Source organism: Melanotaenia boesemani, chromosome 14, assembly GCF_017639745.1.
Source record: "Melanotaenia boesemani isolate fMelBoe1 chromosome 14, fMelBoe1.pri, whole genome shotgun sequence".
Classification (NCBI taxonomy): domain Eukaryota; kingdom Metazoa; phylum Chordata; class Actinopteri; order Atheriniformes; family Melanotaeniidae; genus Melanotaenia; species Melanotaenia boesemani.
This window is the reverse complement of record NC_055695.1, coordinates 23,871,794-23,889,211: the sequence shown is the minus strand read 5'-3', so window position 1 is coordinate 23,889,211 and position 17,418 is coordinate 23,871,794. Positions and strand designations below refer to the sequence as shown.

General features: G+C 37.7%; 2 protein-coding genes across 2 annotated transcripts; one reads left to right on the top strand and one right to left on the bottom strand.

Moving 5' to 3' along the window:
- The first annotated feature begins 1,899 nt into the window (after positions 1-1,899).
- Positions 1,900-3,338, top strand: LOC121653265 (duodenase-1-like). Its single transcript, XM_042006620.1, has 5 exons — positions 1,900-2,058; positions 2,156-2,303; positions 2,392-2,524; positions 2,731-2,985; positions 3,072-3,338. Exons 1-5 carry the CDS (start codon positions 2,001-2,003, stop codon positions 3,237-3,239), a joined length of 762 nt encoding a protein of 253 aa, XP_041862554.1. The 5' UTR covers positions 1,900-2,000; the 3' UTR covers positions 3,240-3,338.
- Positions 3,339-15,742: 12,404 nt separating this feature from the next.
- On the bottom strand, positions 15,743-17,157 carry LOC121653184 (duodenase-1-like). The gene is made up of 5 exons (XM_042006485.1): positions 16,997-17,157; positions 16,767-16,914; positions 16,533-16,665; positions 16,109-16,363; positions 15,743-16,021 (listed from the first exon to the last, which is right to left on the bottom strand). Exons 1-5 carry the CDS (start codon positions 17,052-17,054, stop codon positions 15,863-15,865), a joined length of 753 nt encoding a protein of 250 aa, XP_041862419.1. The 5' UTR covers positions 17,055-17,157; the 3' UTR covers positions 15,743-15,862.
- Between the last annotated feature and the right edge of the window lie 261 nt (positions 17,158-17,418).

The window sequence follows — 17,418 nt, the reverse complement described above, 5'->3', positions numbered from 1 at the left end:
CATAATTAACAATAAGCCAATATACTGAAAGATGAGTAAATCTGCTCTCATGGAAAAATGTTTTTAAAGTATACATAAAGGCATATTATGGCAGAAAAAAGAAATGGAAATGTCATATCTGGAAATGTATGACTGTCAAAATACAGAGAAATAAATGAAATATTGGGTGCAAGGATTACCGAGAAATTATCGACCAAGCACAACCTGGTCTTATGAGAAAGCTGAATGATAACTTGCCAGGTTGTGAGTCATTTTGCTGGTTTTACTACACATCATTTGTGTGTCAGTGCATGCCATGCACCTTTAAAGGATCATACTTTGCCAAATACTTTTACATAAACCTCTCAGACATTTGTCATGTTTTTTTTATAACACATCAAAGCTAAAAATGCACAATAACAACATGATATGTGACTTTGTTTGTGGACTATACAATCAACAAAGTGACATGATGCTGGCAAGTTACAGGGGTCCAAGAGTTCACACTTATATAACTTCTTTTAACCATGTCTATGTTCTACAAAGTGTTTTACAACTAAGTGTGAAATTTAATAGCATCCCAATATTACATTTATAAACAGATGATAAAACATTTATTAAAAAATATATAAAAGTCATGTATTAGGATTTAAACAGCAACCCTCAGGGGGAGAAATGTAATACAAAATCCAGTCATTTCAAGTTATGTCAAGTTCAGTACAGTTAAAATGTAACATGAGGACTGATTTTTACTCCGACAAGAAAACTCCTCTCATGCTCAAAGTCCACAATACAGCAAACATTTCTTTCCAATCCCAAGACTCCAGTCCTACAGGGTGAGGTGTCTTCATACACTCAGAGCAACTGTGATTAACTTCAAATAAATCTTGCTGACTGAAAATCAACACAAACAAAATGATAATCACAACAACCAACAGATGTCATGCAGATTAGATGATTTCCTGTAATTTACATCTAACTGGTAAGATGCTTCAAATATTGTTGAATGGCTTTCATATTTAGTGAAAAGGTAATTATTTTATGTTAAACTGGCTGACCATATGTGCATTCTATAAGGCAAACCTTTTTAGCTCCTGTCTCTGTAAGGTCTCCCAAGTTGCACAAAAACTGAACGATTGCGTGACAAACTGCACGCTTGCACCCAAATTAATCAGCGGTAAACATCTACAGAAACACAGATAACAGCAGGACATGTTTTAGCTAAATATTATAAAATATTTATATTATATTTATTTGCTGCTAATTATGTGCAATAGCAGCCGGGAACTTTATGAAAACACTAAATAATAAAAAGTTCTTTCCAACACACAACCCATTCATGATTGCTGAATAAGGCTGAGTCAATGAGTCATACTAAATTACGAGCCATCAGGGAGCTGAAAGAGTCGACTTCTGCTGGGAACTGAGACAAATCTTTGAAATGAGCTGAACTTCCTATCACAGATAGATAGCTGAACAATAAAATATTACCTAAGGAGGAAAGGCAGGTCCAAACCTACACAGAGTTACATAAATGTAAAGGCTGAAAGAAGCTGAGAATGTTTCATTCATAAGAAAAGAGACATTAACAAATAAACAGAAGACGCTAAATTATATCAAATATGATCACAATTTTATTTCTACACCAATTTTTTTTTCATTTTGCATTTGAAAAAAAAAAATACTAAAATCCTGCAATTAATGAATTATGACGAAAGAAGGTCCAAAAGGCACCCTAAAGTTAAAAACTTAAAGTAAATGGAGAAAAGTTATGAAGTAGGTCAAGCAGGAAATACATGATGTGACAGACTGATAAAAATCACATCACACTGACAAATCAACACTTTGTTTTTGAAAGAGGTGGGCTCAAAGATCATGAAAGATGATACAAGTTGCAAACTAACACGTAGAAAGGATATGGTTAGACATTATGATCAGATAATCAAGACAACAGAGCCAAACAAGTGTATAAATGTGTCAGCCTGACATCCTAACAAGAACGTCTGTGACCTGCGGCCATCATGAACAGTCTGCGTACTTTTCTGCTCCTCCATGTTCTAACATGTGTTGGACAAACTGGTAAGAAATCCTAATCTGAATGTCTTAACAGAATACTGAATGACAAATTAACCTCATTTAGATTTTTCTTTTTTTTTTTTTTTTTACTTATTTGCAGTAAACGGGAGTGACATTATACATGGAGAAAAAGCTCCAAAGAACTCAATGCCGTACATGGTCTCTGTGCAGAACCATCATGGCCATATGTGTGGAGGATTTCTCATCACTCAGGGTTTTGTGGTCACAGCTGCACACTGTGGGGAAAAGTGAGTTACCAGACTTCTTGGAAAGCAATGTCTGATTGATCCTTGTTTAAAAATGTACTATAAAATATCTGATTTATCTCTACTGTAGTATACTTACACACGTTATTCTTGGAACCAACAAAATCATGGAGGACAATTATTTAAAAAGAGGAATTGAAAAGAGTTACATACACCCTGGTTACACATCACCTGGTTTTGGTTTTGACATCATGCTTCTAAAGGTAAGTTTATCTAAGTTACGTTGTCAAGTGACATTTTTGGCACAAGTAATTTACATCATTAATATTAATTTAAATGTTATTTTATTAAACCTGTAACATGTGGTGTAACTTTTTTTTTTCAAATAATTTCTTTCTTTACTCATTTTTCAGTGTGATAAGTGAAAAAAAAGTATGATGTTGCCAACTTTTGCTCTTTGTGTCTCCAGTTATCAGTTGAAGTTGACATAAATGAGAGAATCCACACAATTAAAATTCCAGCCTCTAAAATGAATGTAAAAGAAAATCAAACATGCTCTGTGGCTGGATGGGGTATGACTCAAACCGCGGGTTCAGTTGTCAATGAGCTGAGAGTGGTGAACGTGTTGATCATAGATCCAGAAAGCTGTAAAGAGGAATGGACCGCTCTTCCTCCCAATGTGATCTGTGCAGGAGGAAGTGGTACAGACAAAGGATTCTGCCAGGTATGTTCACCAGGTTTATGAATATAAATGACCAAAACATCAAATTCTAAATGTAAATAAACCTATGAAATATCTTTCCCTTACAGGGTGACTCTGGTGGTCCTTTGGTGTGCAACGACATAGCTGTTGGCATTGTTTCTTTCAACAAGAATTCCAACTGCAACTACCCAGATGTGCCCAATGTCTACACTGATATCTCAGAATATGTTCCTTGGATAAATGAGATTGTGAAGGAGAATTATTATCATATGTAAACTTGTTACTCAAAGCTTTGCTCCAGCACACATCCATTGTATCTAAGAGGTGAAATTTCACCTATTATGTGTTAGTGTTTAATCTTCAACATAAATGTAGAAATAAAAAAAACCTTTCAAAGATTTTTTTGTCTTTTCTTTATCAGACAATAGTAACACATACAGACATGTTCACAAACTGTAAGAACTGGTTTGTGTTGGCAGACATACTTTATTAGTGTGAGAAAAACAAATGAGTAAGAAATCTGAGTAAGTTCAATCGTTCATTCTTCAGGGTGAAAAGTTAAATAAAAATTCATGAAGGAGCTTTTCCAGTGTTTTTGCAAGTATAGTAAGACCCAGTACAAACAGTAAAAACATTTTGAAAAAGCATTCAGTACCAGTAAAAAGCTTGAACACACTTTCTCACTCGATTCACAAAGGGATGGAAGTACAACTCCTCATTACAGTGTAAACAGCTTCAGGATATAGCATAATTAACTTAGTTGTCGGCTTCTGATAAACTCATAGCACAGCTGTGTGTGTAGAACATAGAATTTCATTAATCTTTCCTGGAAAAATTCTTGAAGATTTGTTCCTATGTGAACATCAGTTAATCACCAAAAACTATGCTTTCTGTGGTTCACCTGGTTTCCTGTGTAAGATCTACAATGCGGCAGCAGTTGCATTAGCCGTTTGATATTTTCACGAGCATACAGAAAGTAAAAGCCATGACGAAGGAAGGAAGAATGTGAAGGATAGTCAACATGACTGTGTTACTCTATTTATAGTTACACATAAGACTAAAGATGACACACACTTAAGAATAATTTTGACTTTAGTTTATAGGCCTTATCTGTTTGTGTAGCTCTCAGCACCTGTAGGCTGAGGCATTCAGGGTATTTTTTAATGCAAATAAACAGATGTGTAGTGCACTAAAAATCTAACAACGCAAAGCACACGATGCTGATGCAACACACTGACTAAATGATGACTGGCTGAAAGTTTACTCAAGCTAGAAAGGCCCAGCAAACAAAACGAAGCACCAGAAATGTCAACCCCTCCAGCACAGAAGTATCACCTGTTTTATAGCTGCTTCCTTTACAAAAACTAATGAATTTTCTATGTCTAAGGAAAAACTAACAGTTGAAACAAAGCCAAGATGCACCCAAAGTTCAAGCAATTCCATATTTTGACTGACCCCTTGTGGCACTGGAAAGCTAAAACAGGGGTCATGCATGAAAAGCACAATTACACAGAGATATGTTCTAGTGCTGACAGCCACATAGCAGAATACAAATCAAGAAAAAAATCAAAAACAAAAAGAAAACAGTGTTGCTTCAAGCTAATTTCAGAATATTAACATGCTTACTATGACTGATGTATATTTTCAGTATAAGCCATCAAGTGAATCAGTGCATTCTAATATCTGTTGCTTTGTTTTAAACTCATGTGGAACACTCACTCACTAGCCACTTTATTAGGCACACCTTGTTAGTACTGGGTTGGACTCCATTTTACTTTTAGAACTACATTAATTTTCAATTATATCTATTAACAAATTATTGGAAACATGCCTTATTCTCATTCTAAATTCCACATGCACTCAGAGCACATTGAGCACATTTAGATGCTCCTATGTGCACGTGTCATTCAGAATAATTGCTTCTCTGCACGTGACATTTAAAACACTGATCTTTGTGCACATGGAATTTAGAATGGTTAGCTATGCACACATGGAATTTAGAACCCTCAGCTCTGCGCAAATGGATTTAGAATGCTCAGCACTGTATACGTGGCATTTGGAATGCTCATGTCTGCTGTGCAAGTGGAATTTAGAACGCTCAGCTGTGTGCTTGTGAAATTTAGAATGCTCATCTTTGTGCTCCTGGAATTTAGGATGCTTAGCACTGCCCCAAGGAATTTAGAGTGGTCATGTCTGCGCACGAGGAATTTAGAATACTCAGCTCTGTGCATGTAGAATTTAGAATGCTCAGCACTGTATTTGAGGAATTTAGAATGTTCAGCTCTGCACATGGGGAATTTAGAATGTTCATGTCTGTGCACATGGAATTTAGGATGCCCATGTTTGTTCAGATGGAATTTAGAACACTCATCTCTGCGTACGTGGAATTTAGAATGCTCACCTCTATGCAAGTACAATTTAGAATGCTCAGAACTGTACATGAGGACTTTAGAATGTTCAGCTCTGCTCATGTGGAATTTAGAATGCTAAGCTCCGTGCACAAGGAATTTAGAATGCTCCTCTGTGTGCACATGGAATTTAGAATGCTCAACTATGCGCATGTGGAATTTAGAATACCTAACTCTATGCACCTGGAATTTAGAATACTCAGCTTTGCCTATGTGGAATTTAGAACGCTCAGCACTGTACACAAGGAATTTTGAATGTTCAGCTCTGCGCATGTGAAATTTAAAATGGTAAGCTCCGTGCACATGGAATTTACAAAGCTCATCTCTGTGCATGTGGAATTTAGAACACTCAGCTCCGTGCACGTGGAATTCAATGCGCTCATTTTTGTGCACATGTGGAATTTAGAATGCTCCTCTGTGTGCACATGGAATTTAGAATGCTTAACTATGCGCACGTGGAATTTAGAATGCCTAACTCTATGCACCTGGAATTTAGAATACTCAGCTCTGCCTATGTGGAATTTAGAACGCTCAGCACTGTACACAAGGCATTTAGAATGTTCAGCTCTGCACATGGGGAATTTAGAATGTTCATGTCTGTGCACATGGAATTTAGGATGGCCATGTCTGAGCACAAGGTAATTAGAATGCCCATGTTTGTTCAGATGGAATTTAGAACACTCATCTCTGCGTACGTGGAATTTAAAATGCTCACCTATATGCATATACAATTTAGAATGCTAAGCTCTGTGCACAAGGAATTTAGAATGCTCATATCTGTTCACGTGGAATTTAGAACACTCAGCTCTGTACATGTGGAATTTAGAATGCTCAGCACTGTATTTGAGGAATTTAGAATGTTCAGCTCTGCACATGGGGAATTTAGAATGTTCATGTCCGTGCACATGGAATTTAGGATGGCCATGTCTGACCACAAGGTAATTAGAATGCCCATGTTTGTTCAGATGGAATTTAGAACACTCATCTCTGCGTACGTGGAATTTAGAATGCTCACCTCTATGCAAGTACAATTTAGAATGCTCAGAACTGTCCATGTGGAATTTAGAACGCTCAGCACTGTACATGAGGACTTTAGAATGTTCGGCTCTGCTCATGTGGAATTTAGAATGCTAAGCTCCACGCACAAGAAATTTAGAATGCTCATATCTGTTCACGTGGAATTTAGAACACTCAGCTCTGTACATGTGGAATTTAGAATGCTGTGTCTGCACAAGTGGAATTTAGAATGCTCCTCTGTGTGCACATGGTATTCAGAATGCTCAACTATGCGCATGTGGAATTTAGAATACCTAACTCTATGCACCTGGAATTTAGAATACTCAGCTCTGCCTATGTGGAATTTAGAACGCTCAGCACTGTACACAAGGAATTTACAAAGCTCATCTCTGTGCATGTGAAATTTAGAACACTCAGCTCTGTGCACGTGGAATTCAATGCGCTCATCTTTGTGCACATGTGGAATTTAGAATGCTCCTCTGTGTGCACATGGAATTTAGAATGCTTAACTATGCGCACATGGAATTTAGAATGCCTAACTCTATGCACCTGGAATTTAGAATGCTCAGCTCTGCCTATGTGGAATTTAGAACGCTCAGCACTGTACACAAGGAATTTAGATTGTTCAGCTTTGCGCATGTGAAATTTAGAACACTCAGCTCTGTGCACTTTGAATTTAATGCGCTCTTCTTTGCACACATGTGGAATTTAGAATGCTCCTCTGTGTGCACATGGAATTTAGAATGCATAACTCTATGCACCTGGAATTTAGAATACTCAGCTTTGCCTATGTGGAATTTAGAATGCTCAGCTTTGCCTATGTGGAATTTAGAATACTCCGCTTTGCCTATGTGGAATTTAGAATGCTCAGCTTTGCCTATGTGGAATTTAGAATACTCAGCTTTGCCTATGTTGAATTTAGAATGCTCAGCACTGTACACAAGGAATTTAGAATGTTCAGCTCTGTGCATGTGAAACTTAAAATGGTAAGCTCCGTGCACATGGAATTTACAAAGCTCATCTCTGCACATGTGGAATTTAGAACACTCAGCTCTGCGCACGTGGAATTTAAAATTCTCTTTTCAGTGTATGTGGAATTTTGAATTCTCATCTCAGTGCACATGGAATTTAAAATTCTCATTACTGTACACGTGGAATTTAAAACGCTTATGTCTGCACATAAGGAATTTAGAATGCTCAGCTCGGTGTAAGTGGAATTTAGAATGTTTATGTTTGCGCCTGTGGATTTAAGAATGCTAAATTTTGTGCACGTGTCATTTAAATAGCTCATTTTCGAGCATGTGGAATTTAGAATGATCGTGTCTGTGTATGTGACATTTAGAACGATCCTCTCTGTGCACGTAATTTAGAATGTTCATGTCTAATCAGGAGGAACTGAGAATGCTCCGCTTTGTGCACATGGAATTTAGAATGCTCCTCTGTGTGCACGTGTAATTTAGAATCATTGTGTCTATGCACGTGACATTTAGAACAATCATCTCTGTGCACATGGAATTTAGACTGCTCAGGTCTGTGCACAAGGATCTTAAATGCTCAGCTCTGTGCGCGAGAATTAAAAATGCTCAGCTCTTTGCACATGGAATTTAGAACGCTCATCTCTGTACACGAAGTATTTAGAATGCTCAGTTCTGCGCATGTGGAATTAAGAATGCCCTTGTCTGTGCACGTGGAATTTAGACTAATCAGTTAATACATGTGAAATTTAGAATGCTCAGCTCTGCATACAGTTAATAATTCAGAAAGATTGTGGTTGTCTGTGAGGCAGATTGCTCTTAGTTGAGACAGATATACTTGTTTAGGGAACAAAATTATAACAATGTGGTCCTTTGTTAGATGGACTTGGTTGAAGTTTTCTGTGTAAGGAGAGTCCTTTGAGGCAGAGTACGCAGCATCCCCACTCTCTATTTAATGATGACCTAGGCAGTGAGTTGTCCCTAAAGTTCTTTCTCAGTGCTGTTTTGGGTTCAGCTGTTTAATCTGTATTTCTGTACAGGTGGACTAGTGTTTAAAGTGGTGTTAGATGGGCTCTAAAGGTGAGCTGCTACAGGTTTGTGAAAGAATAACCAACACAACCAGAATATTGATATAAACATGCATCAGGCACTTTTCACTTGTATTTCCAGTGATAAACAATTGTTTTCTGATGTTTTATTTGAGATATCTCAGTATGTGTGAATGTCTTTGCTAATTTACAATTGAAGAGAAAGGAGTGTGTATTTAGTTGCACATAAGGAGAGCAGGGAGGTCAACTAATAAAAATTAGGAGACGAGTGTTCTGTGCCCACAGGGCCCTGTTCTTTATATGTAGGTCACTAAGTTGGCTTAATTTTACCTTTTAAGATGTGACACGAACTTTGATTTTATTTTCAGTCAGGGTGAAATGTCTGAAGCAGCTAAATCTTGAGCTAAAAACCTCCAAAAATGCAAGCAAATTTATAGAAGTTGAATCCTGATGGTTGTTAAATTTGTTAAACGGGGTAGAGGAGGCCACACCTCTCTTTTTAGGCACCAGCTAATAAGTTGAGTGCTGTAACAGGTTAAAGAGTTAAGCAAATTCACTACCAAACAGTACAACAAAAGAAGTACAGTTGGAAATATGCTCCTCAGTCTTTACAAGTGCAGTCCCTTTTCCCACTTGTATATGAAAATGTCTTCATCCATGACTTTCAGCTGTATTTTTGTATGCGTTCTATATAATAGTCGAGTTAACGCCAGCATATAGACATTATCTGTAATAAATATATGTACCTGCCTTCTGCCATTACAAATAGTCATTTTATGGTTCACTTCACCAAGGGGACACTTGATCTGATGCCCCGACTCTCATCCTTCCTCAGTGATTAACAAACATCTGTCAAATTTGTGTGGTACAGAGATGTTAAATCTTTGCACAACAGGCCTCACAGGTAGTGGTTGTGATTTCAGCTTTGCTTTCATAAAATAAGAACACAGTTATCAATGTCAACAGTCTTTAACCTACATTGTAAGAATTGAATTAGCTGGACAGCGGTGTTTTTGGCATTCAGCTTAACTTCACTATAATGTATGAACGGGTTCCAGGTCTTGTTATTTGTTTCTCTACTGATTTGTACATTATTTGTAGTATTTTACTACTGTATACAACAAATATAGTTTGGTACTCAGAAAAAATAAATACATACCAGTATCAATAAAATCCTTGATATTCATATATTCTATTCTATTCTATTCTATTCTATTCTATTCTATTCTATTCTATTCTATTCTATGGTCATTTAGCAGACGCTTTTATCCAAAGCGACTTACATTTGAGTTAGAACATATAGGATTATGCTGATTATGTGTCATGTCAGCAGGAAATTAGTATATTTGGGAAACATACATCCTACAGTTAACTGTGTTGCTGCAGATATGTCTACACTGATGTGTATAGAGCAGGAACTAAAAGTGTTTAAACTTACTTAAGACAATGGAAACTGCACAAAGGGCTAACCAGTAAAAGCATTTCTTTTCAATAACAAATCAGAGGTATTGAACAGAATTCTAAAATATAATTACAGCAGAATTTTCCTCTATACACAACCATGAAAAGGCTGAAGCCTGCAGAAGACTGTACATTTGTCAAGGTGGGAGTTCCTTAAACAGGTGCTTGTTCAGCTGTTAAACATGGTTCGCTGGAAGTCACGCATAGTCATGGCTGTGGTTAGAGTCTGGTTTGGGTTTATTTCCGACCAACGACATCTAAATGAAGTTTATATTGAGTGTGCGGGTCCCAAAGTAAATTAATCTGAAACACCACCATTTCGTTTCTGTGTTTACAATCCTTCAGCATCTCTCCTGAACTGATGACGCCCTAGCCCCACCTCTCCTATAACCAGCATATACAAACTTCACCAACAGCTACACCATTGGAAGATTACAGTGTTGTGTTTGTCCTGCAGATATGGCTTTTACAGCAAAACTGTCAAAGATCCAAAATTAACAAAACCATTTCCCTTTTAGTCTGAGCTATCTTCATCACAGCTCCACTTAATAGGCTGGCATATTTACTACATCATTGTCTGTGGTTTTATGGAGACACACTCACATTTCTTTAAATGTTTCTTTACAGAAAACTGTTAAAATTCTAAATATGTTACTTCATGTAGACATAGCTTCCGTTACATATGAAAGCAGAGTTACACCACATAAGCCCACATTCTTGCTTCTCAGTATTTTTCTAACCCAACTGTGATGCAACCAAATAGAAAAAAGGGAAGCCACTTTTGTAACAGTTGGAAAGCTTTGTAATAATCCAGCACAAGCACTTTTACATGAAGTCAATTCATTTCTTTTCTCAAACATCATTATATAAATTCTTTGTAAATGCAAGTACACCAGTGGTTCCCAAACTTTTTCTGCAGGGCCCCCTTTTCATCAACAACAATTAATGTCAAGCCTCTTTCTAAAAATACATTTGAAGCCAGTGTAACCAACAGTCTCTTGCATCCATCAAGTTTTGAAAGTTTTAACTCGTGTATTTTGTAATAAACTTAATAAACTGTCGAACATCATGTTGCCAGTGCACTGAAGTAATAAAGATAACCAAATTGAGTTTTCTTGTCCAAAAAATATAGTCACTATGGCTGACCATGGCTGTCCACTGTTAAAATTCTGCTGCTCTTCGCCCTCCATGGTGAGCTATAGCTTCTTTAACCTGAAAATGGATAAGGAGTCAAACAATAAGCATAAAAAAGTTCAATAACTACACATCCTGTATTACAGTTGATGTTTTGTATGTTTCAGGAGCTGATAGTTCTCATATTGTTGGAGGCAGAGATGCGCCCTCTTATTTGCGCCTGTACCTCTATGCTAATTGGAGGTAACCATTTCTGTGGAGGTGCACCTATAAGAGAGGATTTTGTTGTCACAGCTGCACACTGTGCTGGTTAATTCAAAGCTAATGAGTGCAGTTTTTTTTCTCACAAAATGAATCTTATATTCCGTTGAAAGTATTCAGTGACAAAAAATCACTGTTACTTTCCTTTCAACCTATTGTTTAATTTCATAAAAATTAAATGGGACACTAAATTTTAATTTACCTCAAGACCACGGGTCATTTTTTGTTCATGCAAATTTGTTCAGTACAACACAGCAGTCAAACCATCGTTCTGTTTGCTACAATGCTGGACAGACAAGTTAGAAAAAAAACAAAACAAACAAACAAAAACAACAACAACAACAACAAAAAACAAGATTAAAAATGTATTTTAGTGTAAACAGTTATGCTTAGAAATGATTTTGTGCCTGAATGTGATCTGTGTGTATGAAATTGACCGACATCCTCCCCTACCATCTGAGCCAACTCACCACCAGGTGGTTATCAGTTGACAGCTCCACCCCCTCGTCACCCAAGTGTCCGAGACATGTGGCTGCAAATCTGATGATACAACTACAAAGTCAATCATCGAAGTGCGGCCTAGAGTGTCCTGGTGCCAAGTGCACATGTGGACACTCTTATGCCTGAACATGGTGTTCGCTATAGACAATCCATGATGAGCCCAGACGTCCAATAACAAAACACCACTCAAATTCAGATCAGGGGGGCCATTCCTCCCAATCACACCCTCTAGGTCTCACTGTCATTACCCACGTGAGCAGTGAAGTCCCCCAGCAGAACGAGGGGGTCCCCAGAAGGAGTGCTCTCCAACACCCCGTCCAAGGACTCCAAAAAGGGTGGGTACTCTGAACTGCTGTTTGGTGGATAAGCACAAACAACAATCCGGACTCGTCCCCCCACCTGGAGGTGGAGGGAGGCTACCCTCTCGTCCACCGGGGTTAACCCCAACGTATAGTTGTCAAGTCTGGGGGCAATGAGTATGCTCACACCTGCTCAGCACCTCTCACTGGGAGCAACTCCAGAGTGAAAGAGGGTCCAGTCGTTCTCGAGGACAGTGGTTCCAGAGCCCAAGCCATGCATCGAGGTGAGTCCAACTATATCTAACCAGAACCGCTCAACCTTGCAAGCCAGCTCTGGTTCGTTCCCCGCCAGGGAGGTGACGTTCTGTGTCCCTAGAGCTAGCTTCTGCAGCCAAGGATCAGACCGCCAGGGTCCCCGCTTTCGGACGCTGTCCAGCTCACACTGCACCTGACCCTTATGGCCCATCCTGCAGGTGGTGAGCCCACGGGAGGGCGGGCCCATGTCACTCCTTACCATTACAGTGGTGTTAAATAACAATTAGACCAATTAAAATAATTTTCTAATAATTTATAACTTTTTTTTCATATTTTTTATGATAAAAAGGGAAGTGGTATTTAAATAAATTTTACTATGTTTTAAGTAGGTTTAGGCTTCAAAAACGTCTTTAGGGATATTTTAATAAAGTCACAAATAAAAAGATAAATACAATTATCATATTCATATAAGGAAAAAAATCTGGTGCATAAACAATGTAAAAATAAACAGTATGTCAGTTTTGGGTTTTTGGTTAAAAATTTTTGAATTGGTATTTTGAGTTGTAAAGGTTAAATACATTAATTTTAATATTAATTTTCCAACTTAAAATGTGCCATTTCAAGGGTTGCTCTGTTATAAAATTATGAAAAAAAAAATATTTAGTTGAGGAGAGTCACTAAAAGTGAAAAGGATTACACTTTATAATATCATCATAAACTTTTCATCTTTGGCTTTTACAAGTGTTAAATAAGCCTTTTTTATCTCCTCTCTGTGCCTACGTTGAACACCTGAAACATTCATATGCAACTTGATCATATCAACAATTTCTCTCAAAAATTAAATATAAGAAAATATTAAAATCAAAGACTCTGTATCTTAAATTTGGAATTCATATTCACTGTGAATCCCTGGCTGAGTAAACATGGAAAAACCCAGTTAGATTCACTCTTGTTATAAGTTGTGGGTCAAATTGACTTGTTTTAAAGTTTAAAAATCTAAAATAAACAAATAAATAAATAAATAAATAATTTTTCAGTATAAAAACATGTGGTTCATCTTACATTTCTTTATTACCCTCCGCAGCTGTAAGTCATATATTCTCTCAGAGTTGTCTTTCACAGTTCTGGAAGTTCTCAAACTCATCAACTCATGTCATTATTCTTACTGTTTTTCAGACTTGTGTGTGTACTGGAGTGGACTCAAGTGAATTTAGTTTGGGTTTGTGTAGTTGCTCTACTTTCAGCCAGTGGGTGGCAGTAGCAGCCTGTAATGATGGAGACAGCCTATGTAATTCTCTCTTAGAGGAAGAACACTCAGTCTGACAGGGGAGTAAATGTGAGGACACAGCTAATGTTCATGGTGTACATATTCTGATGTAATTACAGGTGTGATCGAAACTCGAGCATATATATATATTTGTGTTATGAGCAGCTGCAGTAATACTCGGCTACATTTATGTTTGTTAAGTGTGGAACTAAACAGGATCATCAGGTAGATCTGCAGAGAACAAAGAGAAATGAAACATCACACATTTGAGAGCAGAAATACTTTCCCTGAGTAAGTAAATATCAGTTATAGTCAGAAAGGACAGCAAAAGTCTTCACAGCAAGTCCTGAATCTGTCCAGAGTGGGGATGGTTTGTTGAACTGTTATGTGCATCCTCATGTCACAGGTGTGTGTGCGTGTGTGTATGTGTGCGTCCGCAGGTATGCACCTTGCCCTTTCCACCATGTGGTGATGGCAGATGAGCATCACATGTGTGGGAAAACATGAGGAGAGAGACTGGCTTGTGGGTCCGGCCCTTTATCTTTTGGTGGCGGACACAGGTACGGAGAGAGCTGCAGGAGGAGAGCTGCAGCGGGGCGGTAGACGACGGGCCTAGGGCCCTGGGTGGCAGACGACAGGCCAAAGCACGATGGACATCTGGCTGTGGGACCGGAGAGAGCGTATTGATGGGACCCAACCAGTGAGCACGGAACAAAGCAGTGGTAAAGAGGCAACCGCGCCAGGAAAGACACGAGAGAGGACGCCTGACTGGATACGTGGAGAGATGAAGTACGCTTGGCCTCTCCATACAGCTAAGTCAGCTCTCCCTTTCACCTATGTCATCCGGCCATCATCTGTTGGCCTACTTTTATGAGCTGCCCTATTTTTAGCTGGATTTTATTTGTTTTAGATTGGTTAGTTGATGGCCTTGCCTTTTAATGTTTGCATTGGATTTTAGCCAGGACAACAGAGACTCTTGGTGGGGATGAATGAGGACTGGCTAGTAGCGGTATCGCCAGCAGGATACTCCAATTTCCACTGGTCTAAAGACACATCAGAGAGAACTGCATACTCTCTGGTTGGCGCTGAGGGTTCAAGATTTTTATTGGTTTTAGTTGGACTTTTTTTTATTGTAAATAAACTGTTTTTCTTCATCTTGGCTTGTTGACTGACTGCCTGCTCCTCAGAAAACCCATATCCTTCACCACTCACGGGGGTGGACCGTTGTCTTACCAGCCAGCCAGCTTTCTCCCCAGTAACACTTTTATGCTCGCGTGGTGTCTGTGTAACGGCACCAGCTTTAATTATAGGCTAGAATAAAATAAATTTAAATAGTGATAGAAACATGCATATGTAGTATAAATTACAAAAGATAACTTTTATTTATTTATATATATATATATATATATATATATATATATATATATATATATATATATATATATATATATATATATATATATATATATATATATATCCTGAGACTTCATTTAAGCTTTGATCAAAATAACTCCATAAATGTCAGCTCAAAACTGTTAAATACTTATTTTTTGGCTTCCATTTGAACAAAAAGGCTTCTTTAGTGTAGTTATGGATGATAGCTAGCCCAATATGTACTTTAATGTGTTAGTGATGCTTGGGAAGCTCATTACTCATATAAAAATAAATGTATGCAGACCAAGCCTATGTTCACCACCTTTCATTAAGTTTCATTTTCTCCAACAATTTATGGAGAAAATAATGGTATAAAGCCATTTCATATTATTTGAAAAAAAAAAAAAAAGAATCTCACTGAAAATGATTTCATCTACATGTGGATGCTCCTGACTGTTTTACACTATAAAAAAGCAATTGTAGTGAGTTGTACATCTATGCTTGTTCAAAGCTTTTTTTCTATTTTTTTGTATTTTCTCATACTGTGCTTGCAAAAAAAAAAAAAAGAAATCAAGAACTAATTCATTACTTTCTTATTATTTACCTTTAAGGACTGAAGATTCTTAAATGCAGTGTTCTTAATTAATTATTTCTCTTAGAATAATATAGAATATCTGACTGGTTACTCAGACTAGTTACACTTGTAAACCAGTAATTGTGTTTTTTGTGAACGTATCTGTATGTTTCTGTTGTCTGATAAAGAAAAGAGAGAACAGTATTTGAAACATACTTTTATTCTGCACTGTTGTTTAAGAGCAACTGTTAATGAAGCAAACGAAGTAAGAGGCTAAATTTTGCGTCTGAGATGCAATGAACATGGTATGTAGCAAGTTTATATTTAGTAATTCTCTTTCAGAATCTCGTTGATCCAGGGAACATATGTTGAGATGTCCGTGTAGACATTGGGCAAGTGTGGGTAGACGCAGGCGAGGTCGCCGTTGAAAGAAACAATGCCAACAGCTATGTCGTTGCACACCAGAGGACCACCAGAGTCACCCTGTGAGGGAGAGATTTTTTTAAATGTTTATTAATATTTTGCATTTTGTGTTTAAGTCACCTTTATTCATAAAACCAAAAAACATACCTGACAGAATCCTTTGTATGTTCCACTTCCACCTGCACAGATCACATTGGGAGGAAGGTCCTCCCATTCCCTCTTACAGAATTCCGGCTCAATGACCGACACGTTCACCACTCTCAGCACACTGACGCTTGAACTCCAGCTGTCAATCTTCCCCCATCCAGCCACTGAGCATGTTTGATCTACTTTTAAATTTGCGTTAGGGGGTGGGATTGCAATTGTGTGGATTCTCTCATTTACGTCGACTTGAACGGCTAACTGGAGACACAAAAAATGAAAAGTTATCAATGACTTCTTTTTCACTCAACAGACTGCAGCATGAGTATCGAGGGACGTCAATATTTAAAATGATGTTTCACCACATGTTACAGATCTAATGAAATAAGCCAAAAATATCACATATTTTTTTTTTATTATGTATACTTACCTTAAGGAGCATGATGTCACACTTAATGTTTTCCGGGTCATAATTAGGATGCTTGTAAGTCATTTCAATCTCTCGTTTAACATAATTGTTCCTCTTGATATTGTGGGTTCCCAGAATGACGTGTGTAAGTTCACTGAAGTACAGATAGGTTGGACATATACGGTACATTTTTAAAAGTTTTTTGGGTTACTCACATCAATCAAAAAATTTCTTAAAAGAAGACTGCTAACTCACATTTCACCACAGTGTGCAGCAGTCATCACAAAGTCCGGAGTGATGAGAAATCCTCCACAGACATGGCCGTCATTGGTTTGCACAGAGACCATGTACTGCAGTGAGTCTGTTGGGGCTTTTTTGCCATGGATAATTTTACCCCCATGCACTGGAAAGACAAGTAAAAGTCAATGTCAGGTTACTTTCTCATTCAGGATTCAGTGAAAAATATTCAGATTTGAATTTCTTACCGGTTTGTCCAACACATGTCAGAACATAGAAGAGCAGAAAAGCACGCAGGCCGTACATGATGGCAGCAGGTCATACATGTGCTTGTTGGGATGTGAAGCTGAATCCTTTATAGAGTTGTTTTGCTCTGTTGGTGTGATTATCATGTACTGAAATCTGGCCACATCCTACAACATGTGTTTGCCTAATATTTCATCATCTTTAACCCCTCATCTTTCAGTTATCAGTGTGATGTGATTTTTATCATGCTTTTCCACGTAAATTTCATGCTTGTCCTTTTTTTAACAGTTTCCCACCTACTTTAACTTTTCAGTGTTTAACCTTTTATCTGGCACCGATTAAAAAAGGTTTGAAGTTCAACGTTAGGGCATCATTGCAGGGCACTACAATTTTTTACTTTTGCTACATTTTTTAAAATATAGCA

What these genes read in the sequence shown, in the direction of transcription:
- LOC121653265 (XM_042006620.1), top strand. Translation starts at nt 2,001, where the DNA reads ATGAACAGTCTGCGTACTTTTCTGCTCCTCCATGTTCTAACATGTGTT. An exon ending in GCTGCACACTGTGGGGAAAA is followed by an intron (nt 2,304 to 2,391) that starts GTGAGTTACCAG and finishes TCTCTACTGTAG; the next exon opens with TATACTTACACACGTTATTC. An exon ending in CAGACAAAGGATTCTGCCAG is followed by an intron (nt 2,986 to 3,071) that starts GTATGTTCACCA and finishes TTTCCCTTACAG; the next exon opens with GGTGACTCTGGTGGTCCTTT.
- LOC121653184 (XM_042006485.1), bottom strand. Translation starts at nt 17,054, where the DNA reads ATGTACGGCCTGCGTGCTTTTCTGCTCTTCTATGTTCTGACATGTGTT. An exon ending in GCTGCACACTGTGGTGAAAT is followed by an intron (nt 16,666 to 16,766) that starts GTGAGTTAGCAG and finishes TCTGTACTTCAG; the next exon opens with TGAACTTACACACGTCATTC. An exon ending in CATACAAAGGATTCTGTCAG is followed by an intron (nt 16,022 to 16,108) that starts GTATGTTTTTTG and finishes TCTCCCTCACAG; the next exon opens with GGTGACTCTGGTGGTCCTCT.